At 56.0% G+C, this 15,505-nt stretch overlaps 3 protein-coding genes across 3 annotated transcripts; 2 read left to right on the forward strand and 1 right to left on the reverse strand.

Annotated features, from left to right (window-relative positions):
• Positions 1–716: 716 nt before the first annotated feature.
• On the forward strand, positions 717–5,635 carry LOC112648818 (left-right determination factor 1-like). Its single transcript, XM_025430674.2, has 4 exons — positions 717–1,048; positions 3,454–3,700; positions 3,919–4,161; positions 4,440–5,635. The coding sequence occupies exons 1-4, from the start codon at positions 799–801 to the stop codon at positions 4,801–4,803; spliced, it is 1,104 nt and encodes a 367-aa protein (XP_025286459.1). The 5' UTR covers positions 717–798; the 3' UTR covers positions 4,804–5,635.
• LOC112648819 (ribosome biogenesis protein NSA2 homolog) lies at positions 2,087–3,141 on the reverse strand. Its single transcript, XM_035718521.2, has one exon. It carries the CDS (start codon positions 3,019–3,021, stop codon positions 2,239–2,241), a length of 783 nt encoding a protein of 260 aa, XP_035574414.2. The 5' UTR covers positions 3,022–3,141; the 3' UTR covers positions 2,087–2,238.
• Positions 5,636–11,485: 5,850 nt separating the features above from the next.
• Positions 11,486–14,714, forward strand: PYCR2 (pyrroline-5-carboxylate reductase 2). Its single transcript, XM_025430675.3, has 7 exons — positions 11,486–11,660; positions 11,886–11,956; positions 12,363–12,542; positions 12,638–12,859; positions 13,076–13,168; positions 13,350–13,513; positions 14,021–14,714. The coding sequence occupies exons 1-7, from the start codon at positions 11,594–11,596 to the stop codon at positions 14,184–14,186; spliced, it is 963 nt and encodes a 320-aa protein (XP_025286460.1). The 5' UTR covers positions 11,486–11,593; the 3' UTR covers positions 14,187–14,714.
• The last annotated feature ends 791 nt before the right edge of the window (positions 14,715–15,505 follow it).

Raw genomic sequence — 15,505 nt, forward strand, 5'->3', positions numbered from 1 at the left:
GGCCAGGCTCACGGTGTGGAGTGCTCCCAGAGTGACTGGCACAGCCTGCATGGCTTTTCCCACTCTGAGGTCGGTCGTGTGACTGTGAAGACACTTGCAAAACTGCCCTTTCTGGGACAGCCAGAGAGCTGGGCCTGACAGCGGCAGCTTCCTCAGTCACAGACAGGACACAGTCCTCTGAGGGTCCGTGGAGAGGAGCAGGAGGGGGACTGTAGAGATGGAGTGTGGGGGATGGGGGTCCAGGGACTGCTGTGAGAGCTCACAGAATGGGGCCTGGCCGGGAGCAGACAGGAATTCAGAATCCTCTCCCTCCTTCCTTCCCGACGAACACACGGAGACCCAGACTGGCCTCCAGGAAGGAGATTTCAATAGCTGCCTAATAGGATTCTCTTTCTTACAGAATAGGCCCACTTCTTCATAGACTAGGACTGGGGTAGGGCCAGGAAAAGTCAACATGCCCTAAAGTTAGCCCTGAGCTGCCCAGACAGCAGCAGCCAGAGGCCCCAGGCTGGTGTGGCAACCAGACAGGCTCTAGTGCCCCTTCTAGACAGCCCCCTCCTCCAGGCTCCTGGACCTGTTTGGCTGCTGGGCTCCCAGGAGGTCCGAGGGGTGTGACCTTCTTCTCTCCAGGCCTCCCTTCTGGCCTCCCCCCTTCCCTCCCTCCACCCCAGCCAGGCCCAGAGCTGCCTATAAAGCTGGCCCAGCCTGGCCCTCCGCACAGCCGGCTGGGACCCTCCTGAAGCCTCCCAGGGGACACGTCAGCTCTGTTCTTCGTCCCCCTCCCCAGCCAGCGGCACCATGACGCCCGTGTGGCTGTGCTGGGCCCTGTGGGCGCTGCCCCTGACCGGCCCCGGAGCTGCCCTGAGCGGGGAGCGGATCCTGGGCGGCCTGCTGCGCCAGCTGCACCTCAGCCAGGTGCCCGTCCTGGATGAGGGCGACGTGGAGGCACTGGTCACCCCTGCCCATGTGACAGCCCAGTACGTGGCCCTGCTGCGGCGCAGCCATGGGGCCCACTCCCGAGGGAAGAGGTTCAGCCAGAGATTCCGAGGTGAGACCTGCCTGCTGGCTGCCGCATCCCAGTCCTTGTGGGGGGGCCCGTTCTGGGGAGGCCATCGGCAGGGCTGGGACGGGGGCCCGTGGACAGCGAGGATGGCTGTATCCAGGCCCTGTCCGGATCTGCATGCCGGCCAGGAGCAGAGGAGGGACCCCTGGGCTTGGGACTCGGCTCTGGTACTTGTTGTCCTGCCCTGGACGAGTCACCCAACAGCTCTGAGCCTGGTGGCTTCTGTGAAATGAGGGTACAGCAGCTCTGACTACCTCCCAGACCCATGGGCCATTTATGAGACGACCTGGGAGGGCCCATTCCAGCATTTTAAAGTCAGCCTATCAGAGCTGGGCCAGGTGTGAATCCCACCCCACCTTCCTGCCTCCCTGGGGCTGGGGCTCACCTCCTCAGTGCCTGGACACAGACCCACACCTCCTGCTTTCCAGCCAGGCCGGGTCAGGTGCCTGGAGGCCTGGCGACTCAGCAGAGGTGACTGCTGGTGGCCATGTGGCCGGCAGGTCTGCCGATGAGGCTGCCACCCTGGAGCCCCAGGTGTCAGGGACACATGGACTAGTGTATCTGAGGAGGGTGCTGTACATGTCCTGCCTCTGCCCCGCAAAAGCTGGTTATAGGCCCTGGATTCCTCTTCCTCCAGGTGGGGACATCTCCCTGGGCATGACAGGGAAATGAGAAGAATTCAGGGCTCTTGCTCTGCCTCTTAGGACACTCTTAGGACCAGAGATTTCCATGGTGGGGTTCTCTCCCTCTCTCTCCACTGGCCCTCCCATTTTTGCTGTGTCCTCTTTGCCCAAAGAAGGCTGCATGTCCAGGGGCCTGGCTGGCTTGGTCGGTGGAACACTGGACTCCCGATGTCCCGGTTGTGAGTTTGAGACCCACACTGGGCATGGAGATGACTTAAAAATAAAATCTTAGGGGCGCCCAGGTGGCTCAGTTGGTTAAGTATGGACTCTTGATTTTATTTTATTTTATTTTATTTTATTTTATTTTATTTTATTTTATTTTATTTTATTTTAATAAATGTCTATTTCAACTTTTTTATAGTAGAATAAATGTCTTGATGACTGTAGATATGTAAGGCTGTTTGGTAGCATCCAGAACCACAACAATAATGGTCTTCCTGACAGGTGTGTAGTCTTCAGTAATTATAAGGGATTACTCGTCTGAAACTGCTGTTAAACCAGCAGGACTGCATTTATGCATCCATCATTTTCAGGATTGTTGGTAACCTGGGCATATTTTCCCCAAATAACTTTGCCTCCTTGTGTCACAAGGCCCAACTCACTCGCGTTCACTTCAATGACAGTACCTTTGGTAATAACACCCAAAGTTGTATATAGTGGGGATGAGGGATTCTTTTTTACACTGAGTATTGGCAGGCAAAAGGTGGCTTTCAATTCAGGATGTGTTACATGGGCCTTTTTGAAACGTAAGCCCATTGGCCTAATGAATCTTTCGTATTTAGGTGGTTTTCTAGTAAAGCCATCTCCAACAAAGCAGACTTTAGTGACCATCCTCTTCCATGCTTTCTTTTTTCTCTTTCCTGTTCGAATGACTTTTGATACTTCTGTTTCTCCCTGAGCACGAACTTTGGGTAAAGGAACTTCCCACTTTCCCGCTTTCTCTTTTCGCTTTTGTTTAATCATATTGGAAAGTACTTTAGCTCGGGACTGCCCCTCCCTGTCCAGTAGATATGCAGGTACTGCTCCCTGTGGAGTCTTTTCATCATTCTTTTGTTTGGTGTTTCTCTTTTCATGCATCTTGATAGTCTTTTTCATTTGTATTTTCTCAGCATGGCGCTGTTTATGGTAGAGCTTAGCTTTCAGACCAATCATCTTTTTTGCTTTTTTTGAACGTTCATGAGCCTCTCGACCTTCTTTCTTTCTCTTTTTCTCATGGTAATCCAAACGATAGCCATAGCGCTTCCGGTGTAACTCAATATATTCATTTTGTGGCATGGTGAGGGCCGCCGGGCCGCCGCGAGCAGCCGCCGGGCGCCAAGAGGCTCTCTAGCTTCGGGCTCCCGGCCCGCGAGCTCGCTCCGCGCCGGCCGCGACGGAAAGAGACGGCCCCGCGCCCCGGACTCTTGATTTTAGCTGGGGTCATAATCTCAGGTTGGTGACATTGCCCTGGGCTCTGCTCTGAGCAAGAAGCCTGCTTGAAATGGTCTCTCTCCCTCTGCCCCCCCCCCCCAAGTGAAATGAAATGAAATAAAACAAAATAAAATAAATAAAAGTAAAATCTTAAAAAGCAAACAAAAAGAAAGGCTGCAAGTCTGTGCACTTGAGGTGAACCCCAGCCCCCAGTCCTCTGTGCAGACTCCGGGCTCTGCTGCCCCTTGAAGCTGCCCTGAGGCTGGAGAGGCATCCTAACCCCATGCCTGTCCCCAGAGGTGGCGGGCAGGTGGCTGGCGACAGAGGCCTCCACGCACCTGCTGGTGTTTGGCATGGAGCGGCGGTTGCCCCCCAACAGTGAGCTGCTGCGGGCGGTGCTGCGCCTCTTCCAGGAGCCGGTACCCAGGGCGGCGCTCCGCAGGCTCGAGCGGCTGTCCCCGCACAGCGCCCGCGCCCGCGTCACCATCGAGTGGCTGCAAGTCCGAGACGACGGCCCCAACCGCACCTCCCTGGTGGACTCCAGGTGGGGGCTGCGAGCGGGGCGGGGCGGGGAGGGAGGGAAGGGAGGAGAGGGCCGGGGGCGGGTCCCAGCTGGGGGAGACGGCGGGAAGGGGAGGGGGGGAGGGGGCTGGGGGCGTCCCCAGCGCGGTGGCGCGGAGGGGAGCCACCCCCACCCCCGGGAGCCACCCCCTCCTCCCCAGCTCAGGCCCCTGTCCCCCTTGGCCCCCCTGTGGCACGCAGGCTGGTGTCCCTCCACGAGAGCGGCTGGAAGGCCTTTGACGTGACGGAGGCCGTGACCTTCTGGCAGCAGCTGAGCCGGCCTCGGCAGCCCCTGCTCCTGCAGGTGTCGGTGCAGAGGGAGCACCTGGGCCCGCCCGCCTCCGGGGCCCACAGGCTGGTGCGCTTTGCCTCCCAGGGGCCCACGGGCGCCGGGCAGGGGGAGCCCCGGCTGGAGCTGCACACCCTGGACCTGGGGACCTACGGGTAGGCGCCGGGCCTGCGGATGGGGCACCTAGGGACTGCCACCTCCGTTGAAGGGGCTCTTTTGGGGTGCGGGTGCGGGAAATTTCTCCGGCCACTCTCGGGGCTGATGGCACTTGTTCTGTGCTGTTTGGCCACTGGTAGTCATCCAGCCGGATCACAAGCAGCCTTTTGAACACAGCCAGGATGGAACACTTCCCTCCTAGACGCGCCCCTCCGCCAGGGCCCTCCCCCTGCCCCGGGCACCCTCAGCTGACCCCTGCCTCTCCTTGTCCCCGCAGAGCTCAGGGCGACTGTGACCCCGAGGTGCCGGTGACGCAGGCTGCCCGCTGCTGCCGCCAGGAGGTGTACATTGACCTGCGGGGGATGAAGTGGGCCGAGAACTGGGTCCTGGAGCCCCCGGGGTTCCTGGCCTACGAGTGTGTGGGTACCTGTCAGCAACCCCCGCGGCCTCTGCCCTTCGAGTGGCCACTTCTGGGGCCACGGCAGTGCGTCCCCTCGGAGACGACATCGCTGCCCATGATCGTCACTGTCAAGGAGGGAGGCAGGCCCAGGCCCCGGGTGGTCAGCCTGCCCAACATGAGGGTGCAGAAGTGTAGCTGCTCCTGGGACGGGATGCCCGTGCCAAGGAAGCTGGAGCCTTAGGTGTGGGACGCAGTGCCAAGGCCTCTGACTGGACAGGTGCACAGAAGCAGGTCTTGATGTAGGTGTGAAAATCCTCCTTAGTGACCCCCGGCCCAACTCATCCCTGCTTTACCTCTGCTGCATGGTCTTTTGTTTCCTGTCCTCCTGAGCCTCACCCACCTAAGCACTTCCAAGAGTCACTAACGCAGCAGTGAGGACTACCGAGCTTTAGAAGGAAATCCCAGCCTACTTGTGAAAAGATGCAGCTGGGCATGGACAGACTGGTAGCTGGGAGCTTCTCTTCAGCAAATCCTCAGCTGCGTATGGGATGACACGCCTTGTGATGTGAACTGCGGAAACAGACTGATATACCCCATTACATTATGAGAATTAAAAGAGAATTTTTAAAAATCTCCTGGTTTTCCCTAGGTACGGAGGAGGTCTAAAACAGAACTCCTGTTCCCCAAAACGTTGATCCATTCTGGACTCTTGTAAACATAGTTGGGTCCCCCACTCCCCTGAGAGATTATGAGGAGGGAGGACGAAGGGTTTCCAGCTGGGGACAGTGGGCAGGCAGTCAGGACACCTGGCTTCTGGATCTAACAGGACCTCAACTGTGACCTCAAGCCAACGGGGAAGCCCTTGGCCACTGTTTCTGCTTACAAGGGAGGAGGTGGGATTCAGCTCTGAGTCATTACCCTGGGGGACAGAGAGCCCTAACCTCCCCCGCTCCTCCCCCTTAGACCCAGCATTTTCTGTGCATAGTTAGGTCATTTCCCCCACTGCTTTAGAGGATATACCACCAGGACCCACATGTATTTACTTTTATTAAAATTTAGCAAAAGCAGTTGAGTGTAGATAATCTGCTGAAATAAAGTGATGTTTCACTCTGTGCCTCTGCATTTATTTTCTGGTGCCCCTTGAGCCAGAGAGAAGGGGTGATACAGGGACAAGCTCTCATAACGATGTGATGAAAGGAGGTGATCAAGATCCTCCAGTCTATGGGGCTGCCAAACACTGCAAAAATCAACTTTAGATTAAGCTCTCATTTATAATACTTATATCCTCTCCCAGCTCTCACAATACCAAAACCGGTATTGTGAACAATCACTCACACATGCCCCTTCTTTAGAAAGTATTTTCACCCTGGCAGTGGTTATGGGGATGGGACCTGGGGTGACAGTGGTGTAGCAAGCAAGCTAGCACTTGTTGAGCACTCACTATAAGCCAGGGTGCTGTGCTAGGCGATTCTGTATACATTACATCACTTAAGTCTTGCAACAAATTCCTTGAGGTTGGTATTATTATTCCCATTTTCCAGATGAAGAAATTGGGACTGGGGTGATGAAAATCTGTTGAATCTCTATGCCACAGAATGGCTTATAATGATGATATGGGCATTGGCTACCATGTCATCTGGAAGCTGCCACATCTGGCAGTGCCCCTATGTTTCCCTTTCCAGACAACGGGGTTTCCTTATGACTGGCTATTGAAGTTCTTGGACTCTGTTTTTATCCACAAAACTAATAACAGCGGAATAGTGGAGGGAAAGATGGAGCTAGTCTCTGGACAGCCAGGATCTGAGAACGCGGCAAGCATACTGTTGGAGGCAGGTGAGAGGACTTGGCTCTGAAAGAAATGCCTAGATCACCTGCATAAGACGTCTGAATGAAGCCCTTCCCTGTGGGATGTTGAGTACCAGGATATAGTGTTTTTTGCTTTACAAGAATGGTATGGATACCTTCTAAAGAATTCTACTCAGTGACCTCTCTGTGGGTCTGTGGACTCCCAGCCAGTCACATTTAATCAGTGGTAAAGATGGGCCTGCTCCCATCATCCCATGTGAGCTAAAATATCCAGGAGATTGGGTCCAATTTAAAATGTAAAGATGAGCTTATCAGCACACGGAGACAGCATGGTAGACAGAACGTTCTCCCCCAAAACATCCATGCCTCCCAGTCCTTGGAGCCTGTGACTCTTATTCTATACTTCAAATGTGACTCTGTTATTCGATACTTCAAAAGGGATTCTGCAGTTGTAATTAAGGTTACAGACCACAAAATAAGGAGACGATCTTGGATTAACCAAGTGTACCCAATCGAATCACAGGATTCCTTCAAAGTAGAGAACTTTCTCTGGCTGAAGGCACAGAGGTGAGGCTGCAGGGAAGGTCAATGAGAAGATACGACCTGTGAGTTGGACCTAGGTGATGGAGGCTCCTCATCCCTTCTCCTGTCCTTGGAATGTGGGTTCCAGTTGCCTTGCCTGCTCCCAGAAGCTTCTCCCAGGACAGACTTGGGATAATGATGTGGTATTGGGACCATCAGGAGGGAGGGGGTATGTGACTGGACCCCAGTGAAGCCTTCCTCTGAACCTTTAGGATGTGGTGGGTGGGCATGGGGTCTACCACCTTGCAGCCCCCAAGACCACCTCCTAGCTCAGATTCCTGAGCTCATTCAGCCCATTGGGAGTGGCCTGCCTCTGTCCCTCCCGGTCCACCGTGTCTGTGGGCTGGCTTCAGAACACACCCAGGAGCTCCCAGGAGGATCCCCAAAAGGGCAGAAGAGGAGGCCAGAAATATATGAAGTATGAAAATGGCTAGACCTGCCATTGCTGGTTTGAAGATGAAGGAGACCATGAGTCAGGGAATGTGCTGAGAACGACTTCCAGAAGCTGAGAAGGACTCCTGGCTGGCAGCCAGCAAGGAAGGGGGACCTCAGTCCTATAGCCATGTGGAGCCAAATTCTGCCAGCAACCTGAATGAGTCGGAGTCCCAATTCTCCCACCGAGTGTCTGGAGAAGAATTCGGATCAGCCATCTTGATGTGGCCTGTGGGATCTAGAGCAGAGGCACCAGCTCGACCCACTCAGACTTTTGACCTGCAAAATGTGAGGTGATACATTTATTCTGATACAAAATTAGCAGTGCATTTTTATGGCAGTAGCAGCAATTAAGACAGTTGAGGTCCATTAGAAGTGAGGTGTAATTACAATCTGTTTCCACTTAAAAGGCGAAGTAACAGCATTAAAGATAATTTTGAATGACCTGAAAACTGCCCATAACCCCATCATGATTTGGTTTTTGCATATCTCATTTACATACAACCTGACCTGTTTATATACAACATGAGCACCTACTGGTTTTAAAAATCAGTTTTTTTTTTAAAGATTTATTTATTTATATGAGAGAGAGAGAGCCCATGCACAAGCCGGGGAGTGGCAGAAGGAGAGGGAGAAGCAGATTCCCTGCTGAGCAGGGAGCAGGCTGCTGTGAGGTTGCATCCCAAGACCCCAAGATCATGACTTGAGCCAAAGGCAGATGCTTCACTGACTGAGCTACCCAGGCACCCCTAAACATCAGGTTTAAGATGTACCTGACTCCAGGACAAAGAAGTATAGAGTTAAATTCCAAAGAGTCACATTAGATCTCTTTAAGTGATAGGATTAGAAGCAATGTTCATTTTCCTATTTGATCAAATTTAAAATTTTTCTACAATCAACATGGATTACTGGTATAATTTAAAAAGGAGAAAAAAATGCATGCAAAATGTGCCTCCCTGGAGAGGTCCGTAAGTCAGGGAGGACTGGGGTTCTGGAGACTTGCCATAGGATTAGCTGGAAGCAGCTCAGGATCCTCCTTCATTCCCTGGATCTCTTCCATTGTTAGGATATGAGCCAGCTAATTAGACAGACTAGGAAGGAGGCCCAGAGGCCCTGGGGGTGAGAAACGTGGACAAGTGGAGGCAGAAATGACCCATTATCCACTTTGTCTGGGAAGGTAGGAGGGGGAGGAGCAGGACTGTGGGAGGAGGGGGGTAGAGAGGTAGGAGGAGGAGAGGGGGGAAGGTGGGCAGCCCTGGAAGCTTGGTGAGCTTCCCTGGTTTCCTTCAGGACTTCTCTCTGCCTGTTCAGGGGTAGAGTGGGCACCCAAGGACACAGCTGCCAGCCCTGGAGCCTGGGTATACACTGCAGGATGGTGGCACTGGGCTGACCCTCCTGAAGAGGCATCCTAAGTGGCCCAGGGAAGGAAGGGTCTTTCTTCTCTGCATCTCACCAAGTGAACCATGGCAGGGCCATAAGAGTCAGCAAGGTCATACAAGAGAAGGAAATGGGACTGCCTGTAATTAAAACATAGAACTTTGTACACAAAAACTTTAAACTTTGGAGATGAAAAAAAACCCAAGATGATAGATCTCAAAGTACCACACAAAAAAATAACCAGTTTTCAACCAGTGGCTCACTCATCCAAGATGTATCAAGAGGGCCAAGTGCCTCAGCAGAGCCCTCTCTCCTGTGGCCCAGCTGGTGGCCAAGCCAGCATGGGGGCCACTGACGTGACCTCCTCCCCTGTCCCCGTGGTCCTCTACTGGACGCTGAAGCAGAGATACCAAGGCCAGCAGGTCAGGGATGGATGGATGTGTGAAAGGAGTGTGACGGGAATGACACAGCACACTGTGCCCCACCCCAACACACACACACACACACACACACACACACACACACACACCACTTGGCTTTGGTGCAACCTCTTGGGTTGCAGGCCATAACCAGAGAGGCAGGGGAAGCAAGGGGGCCTGCAGCCTTCCAAATGGACTGTGGGAAGCCCAGTATCCCTCAGAGGAGCAGACAGCATTTAGAGGCACCCACCTTCCCCCACTGCCTGGCGAAGATTCTTCTACAAGAAAGGAGGCCCAAAAAAAAAAAAAAAAAAAAAAAAAAAAAAAGAAAGGAGGCCCAGTGGAAGCTAGTAAGGACCAGAGAAGAGAGGAAAGAGTGGGCAGTGCTGGGCCATGGGTCTCGTCCCTGGGCTCCTCCTGAGGCATGTGCCCCTTCCAGAAAGCATGCTCCTCAGTACCTTCCCAAGGATTGTACCAAAAGCCCCCCTTTCTTCAGCTAGTTTGCACTGTTGAGTTGCTGGTGCCATTAGGGCCAGGCTGTGGCATGGCCACCACGGGGAGCCTCTAAAGCCACTATGCATGGACATAGGCACATAATCAAAGAGTTAGACAAAGATTTTCTTACAGTAGTATGAGTAATTTTTTTAAAAAAAAGTTTTGAGAAAGAGCACAAGCAGGAGGCAGGGGCAGAGGAGAGGGAGAAGCAGACTCCCTGCTGAGCAGGGACTGTAATTTGGGACTTCATCCCACAACCCTGAGATCATGACCGGAGCTGAAGACAGACGCTGAACCCACTGAGCCACCCAGGTGCCCCTGAATAATTTAAAACACTGTTTTAAGTCTGTGAGGACAGGGACCTTTGTCCCTGGACCCTGTTCATGGCTGTACCCCCAGAACCTGGCTCAGTGAGCATCTGTGGAATTGATAAACCTAATTCTGATGTTTGGGAGAATGGTTAGTGTGGTGCAGCCGTATAACGGAATTTACTAAGTCATCACAGAAATCTTGTTTTAAGCAACTTTTCAATGACATTGGGAAATGTTTATTAACTATCTACGATAGACACTTCAAAACTGTATCTATGTCATTTATTTCCAAGGGTGGAAAACTATATATGCCTAGACATGAATAACATAAGGAAATACACCAGCAATGTTCCCAAGAAACTATCCCCAGGAACTCTGATTGTGGGTGATTTTGACCTTTACTTTTTTGTATTTCCCGAATTTTCCTCAATATGCATGTGTTCCTTTTCCAATCAGAAAAAAATTATCAAGGGATCCCTGGGTGGCTCAGCGGTGGAGCGCCCTCCGCTCAGGGCGTGATCCTGGGAAAGGATCGCCCACGTCGCCCGGCTCCCTGCATGGAGCCTGCTTCTCCCTCTGCCTGTGTCTCCGCTTCTCTCTCTCTCGCTCTGTGTCTCTCATGAATAAATAAATCTTTTTTTTTAAAGGAAAAAAAATATCGAAATATTATTTTGCATAACAGTGAACAATTGGTCCGCACCTTCAAGGGTTCAGGCCCCGAGGAGGCGGGGGCTTGCTCCCGGATGCGCGCGGGGAGGGTGGGGGAGGGAGCAGAGTCCCCCCAGCCCGGAGGGGGGCAGGTCTCTCCCGCCCCGGGCAGCCCCCAGGGGCGCCGCCCCCACCCCCACCCCCCGGCCCCGGGCTCGCCTGAGTTAGGACAGAAGCTGGAGAAAAGAACTAGTTGGAAAGCAGAGAGGTGAGAATGCAGGCGGCTGGCCGCCCCCCCGCCCCTTTCACACTGAGCAGTGGATCCTCCTCGAGGCAGGAAAGACGCCTGGCCTCCATCTCTTAAGAACCGCACAGGTGCGGCGGACCCCAGGGGCGCTCCCGCGGCCACCCCCCAGGCCGGGAGGACTTCCAGCCGGGACCCCGCTCATGCCTGCAGGCCGCGACCTGCCGGGGCCTCCAGGGCGGCTGACGGCCCGCGCCAGATACGGCACTAGCGGACCTCGACCCGGCCCCCGGCCCCGGCCCCAGCCCCAGCCCCCGGCCCCAGCCCTCGGCCCCAGCCCCACCCGCGGGGTGCGGGCGATGCGGGTCCCGGTGGGCTGGCTGGGCGGAGCCCCCGCTGCCGGGCACCGCGCCAGAGGGCCCCACCGCCAATCCCGAGCGCGGGGGCGGGCACGTGGCCCGAGCTCCCGGCCGCGGATTGGCCCTCCGCGAGCTCCCGGCCGCGGATTGGTCCGTCCTCCAGAGCTCCCGGCCGCGGATTGGCCCGTCCTCCCGTGAGGCTCCGCGGCGCCCCTGCCGGGGAGGCGGTGGGAAGCGGCCCCGGGGGCCGGGCCGGAAGCTGAGGGCCTCGGCCTGGGTCCGGCTTCCGGCGCGCGCGGCTGGCGAGGGCTCTCTCCTGCGGCGGCTCCCGGGCGGCGCCGGGCGCGTTCCAGTGGCCATGAGCGTGGGCTTCATCGGCGCCGGCCAGCTGGCCTGTGCCCTGGCGCGGGGCTTCACGGCCGCAGGTGGGCGCGCGCGGGCGGGGGGCGGGGAGCCGCAGCCCGGCCGGGGATGCCTTGCGCCCCGCGAGCCCCGACGGCTGGGCGTCCGGCGGGCGGGACAGGGCCCGTGGAGCAGAGGGGGCCGCGAGCCCGCGCGGGGGAGGGGCTGGGTGTGGGTCTGACCCGCCGCCCCGGGAGCGCGGGAGCCCGGGTCCGCGGCGTCCGGCTGAGGGGTCGCGTCTCCCGCAGGCATCCTGTCGGCTCACAAGATCATAGCCAGCTCCCCGGAGATGGATCTGCCCACCGTGTCCTCGCTCAGGGTAGGGGGCGCGGGGGCGCGGGCGCGGGCGCGGGCGCAGGAGCCGTGCTGGCCGCCGGCTGCGCCCACCTCCGTGCCCACGGCTGGGCGCTCCATTTCACCTGCCCCTTTGCCCGTGCCACTTCCCAGCCCGGAGGCGGGGGGACTTGCCTGGCGAGGGGTTGGCTGCGGGGCCCGAGGGTTGGTGGGGATGGGAGGCAGCCGCATCCCACCTGCCTTGGGGAAGCGAGCCTAGCTAGCACCTAGCTCGCATGCCCCGCAGCAGCAAGGGGAGACTTTGTGCCTCCCCGGCGGATTCCAGGCTGCAGCTGGCAGAGAGTGTTTGGCAGGGGCTCATCCCCTCCTTGGCGGGGCCTGGGCCTTGTGAGCCTGCCCCGCACTGTGAGCTGGGCAATCTCCTCCTGCAGAAGATGGGTGTGAACCTGACCCGGAACAACAAGGAGACGGTGAGGCACAGTGATGTCCTGTTCCTGGCAGTGAAGCCACACATCATCCCCTTCATTCTGGACGAGATCGGGGCCGACGTCCAGCCCAGGCACATTGTGGTGTCCTGTGCTGCCGGGGTCACCATCAGCTCTGTGGAAAAGGTGCCCATTTCAGCCCTGGTGCCCTTGTGAAGCGTTTTGTGTGTAGGGGTGGGGGGCCTGCCCCGGCAGCTCACTTGGGCCTTTCCTTGTTCCAGAAGCTGATGGCATTCCAGCCGGCCCCCAAGGTGATTCGCTGCATGACCAACACACCTGTGGTGGTGCGGGAGGGCGCCACGGTGTACGCCACAGGCACCCATGCCCTGGTGGAAGATGGGCAGCTCCTGGAGCAGCTCATGAGCAGCGTGGGCTACTGCACCGAGGTGGAGGAGGACCTGATTGATGCTGTCACAGGGCTCAGCGGCAGCGGGCCCGCCTATGTGAGCCCCCCTCATGTACTTCCTCAGCCCTCTGGGGACTTAGGCAACGAGATGGGCTGGTAGGCAGACTCGGGCTCTGGGTGTTGCCCATGTCCAGGGCGAAGCTAGCTGGTGGAGGACGTCAGCCTTCAGAGCTAGTTCTAGTCCTCAGGTGAAGCCGACCATAGGGAGGTCCCTGGGTGTTGCAGCCCCGGGACTCAGTGAGTGTTTCCATAGGCATTCATGGCCCTGGATGCGTTGGCTGATGGTGGGGTTAAGATGGGCTTGCCTCGGCGCCTGGCGGTCCGACTGGGGGCCCAGGCCTTGCTGGTCAGTATCTCTGCCTTATGTGTTCTGGACCAGGGTGTGGGGTGGAGGCTGTGGGTGGAGTTGGGGGGGGGGGTCCCCTGAGCTGGGGTGGGGCTGGGTTGGGAAGCTGGGCTAGTGATTGGTGAAGGGCAGTGGGTAAGGAGAAGCAGTTCTCTGCTCTAATCCTTCCTACCTCTTGCAGGGGGCTGCCAAGATGCTACTGGACTCAGAGCAGCACCCAGGCCAGCTCAAGGATAATGTGTGCTCCCCTGGGGGGGCCACCATCCATGCCCTGCACTTCCTAGAGAGTGGGGGCTTCCGCTCCCTGCTCATCAATGCTGTGGAGGCCTCTTGCATCCGCACACGGTGGGTTTCTCGCCCACCACTCCCAGCAGAACCTGCTGTCTCTGATCCGTCAGCAGTGCTGGAGTCCATGCTGTGTCCACAAGCATGGTTTCTCAGACTCTGTTTAGCTGAGGGTTTGCAGGTTTTACTTGTTCATCGCTACCACAGTTCTGATGGTGGGGGTGGGTGGGTAGCTTGAATTGATAGAAGAGGAAGATGAGGCCCAGAGACGATTTTCCCCAGCCCAGGCAGCTCGTAGTACATTGTGGAGGTGGGGTTGGACAGGTGTGTGACTCCAAGCCTGCTGAGTCTCCTGTCCCTACCAGCTCTCTCCTTCCACGTGGAACTACACGTGTGTGTAGTAACCCACATGGAGTTGAATGGCACTTCTGAGAAGCTCAGGGGAGCATTTGATTTGGGGTTCTAATTTCGGGTGGTGTCAAGTTCTCTGGGCTTGGGGGTTATTTGTACAGAGCAGCCTTGTGGAGCTCTGGCTCCTCCTTCAACCCTGTGGGGCTTTGTTTGCAGAGAGCTGCAGTCCATGGCTGACCAAGAGAAGGTGTCCCCAGCTGCCCTCAAGAAGACTCTTCTGGACAGAGTGAAGCTGGAATCCCCCACAGTGTACACATTGACCCATTCCAGCTCAGGGAAGCTCCTCACAAAAAACCCAGCTTCTGGGGGCAAGAAGGACTGAGGTAGCCTCTGCCCTCCTTTCTAGAACCAGAGCCCTGAGGGGGACCGTGCAGGGTGAGGGCAGGCCCCAGCAAGCAGCTTTTGGTCCTGGTCATAAAACCTCCTTAAGCCTGCTCAGGCCAGGCTGCAATAGTTTCCTGTCTTGTCCATGGAATATGCTCTGGGAGTGGTTGAGGGTGGCAGCCAGAGGCAGGCTGGCATACCTGCCAGGGGTGAAACAGGCCAGGACTCCAGTCAGAGCCCCACTCAGTAGCAAGTTCTGCAGACTTGCAGCTGGAGTCCTCCATCTGGAGCCCGATGCAGGGTCCGCCTGATGCCACGTCAAGGTGGAGAGAGCTACCAAACATGACAAGGGCTTTTCTCTGTGAACTGTAAATGGATAAGAAGCGAGCAACTTAGAATTGTTACAGTTAATCAGAAAAGCAGGGAATTAGACTGTGCTTATATTGAACTCTTGCTTTGTAGGTGTCTCATTGAAAAAGCCTTACTCAATGCTGTTAAGCTGCTTCAATAAAGTTATTTTTTGTTACCTTGCCCCCCCCCTTTTAAAGTAAGTTCTACATCCAATGTGGGGCTTGAACTCATGACCCTCTGAGATCAAGAGTTGGATACCTTGCAGACTGAGCCAGCCAGATGCCCCTATTAACCTGCCCTTTTTTTTTTTTTTAAGATTTTATTTATTTATCCATGATAGAGACAGAGACACAGGCAGAGGGAGAAGCAGGCTCCATGGTGGGAGCCCGACGTGGGACTCAATCCCGGGACCCCAAGATCACGCCCTGGGCCAAAGGCAGGCACCAAACTGCTGAGCCACCCAGGGATCCCTTAACCTGCTTTTTTATGCTTAATCTTAAGTCCTCATTCTAGAGAACTCGAGGACCTGACCTGGTGTTCCCTGCTTATATGGGGAACACTGTCTAAAGGCAGTAAGTAGGGATGAGAGGGATGAGAAATTATGGGATAGGTCCTAAGAGCTGTGAAGACACTATGCTCCAGCCTGGGCCCCAGGTCAGGGTCAGGGGATTGTTCTAGGAGGAGCTCGAATTCATGGCAGAGAAGAACCAAGTGGCCTGAGTGGGGGGAGGGTAGAAGCCCCGACACAAAGGAGGAAGCTGTCTGCTTTGTAGTGGGTACTGTACCTGCCAAGCGTGGGATCCAGACAGACTGCTCTCCAAGAGAGGGACTACTTTTTCCCTCAATTGACAGACGCAGCTGAGGCCTGGGGCAGGGGATAAGCAACTTAGCTCACTGCGCTGCCTCTCGTTGGTGGGGCCAGGGTTGAGTGTGCTTGTCTGCACAGCCAGTTGGAGGCTGTGGGTT

Source organism: Canis lupus, chromosome 7 (genome assembly GCF_003254725.2).
Source record: "Canis lupus dingo isolate Sandy chromosome 7, ASM325472v2, whole genome shotgun sequence".
In the NCBI taxonomy this organism is placed as follows: Eukaryota; Metazoa; Chordata; class Mammalia; order Carnivora; family Canidae; genus Canis; species Canis lupus.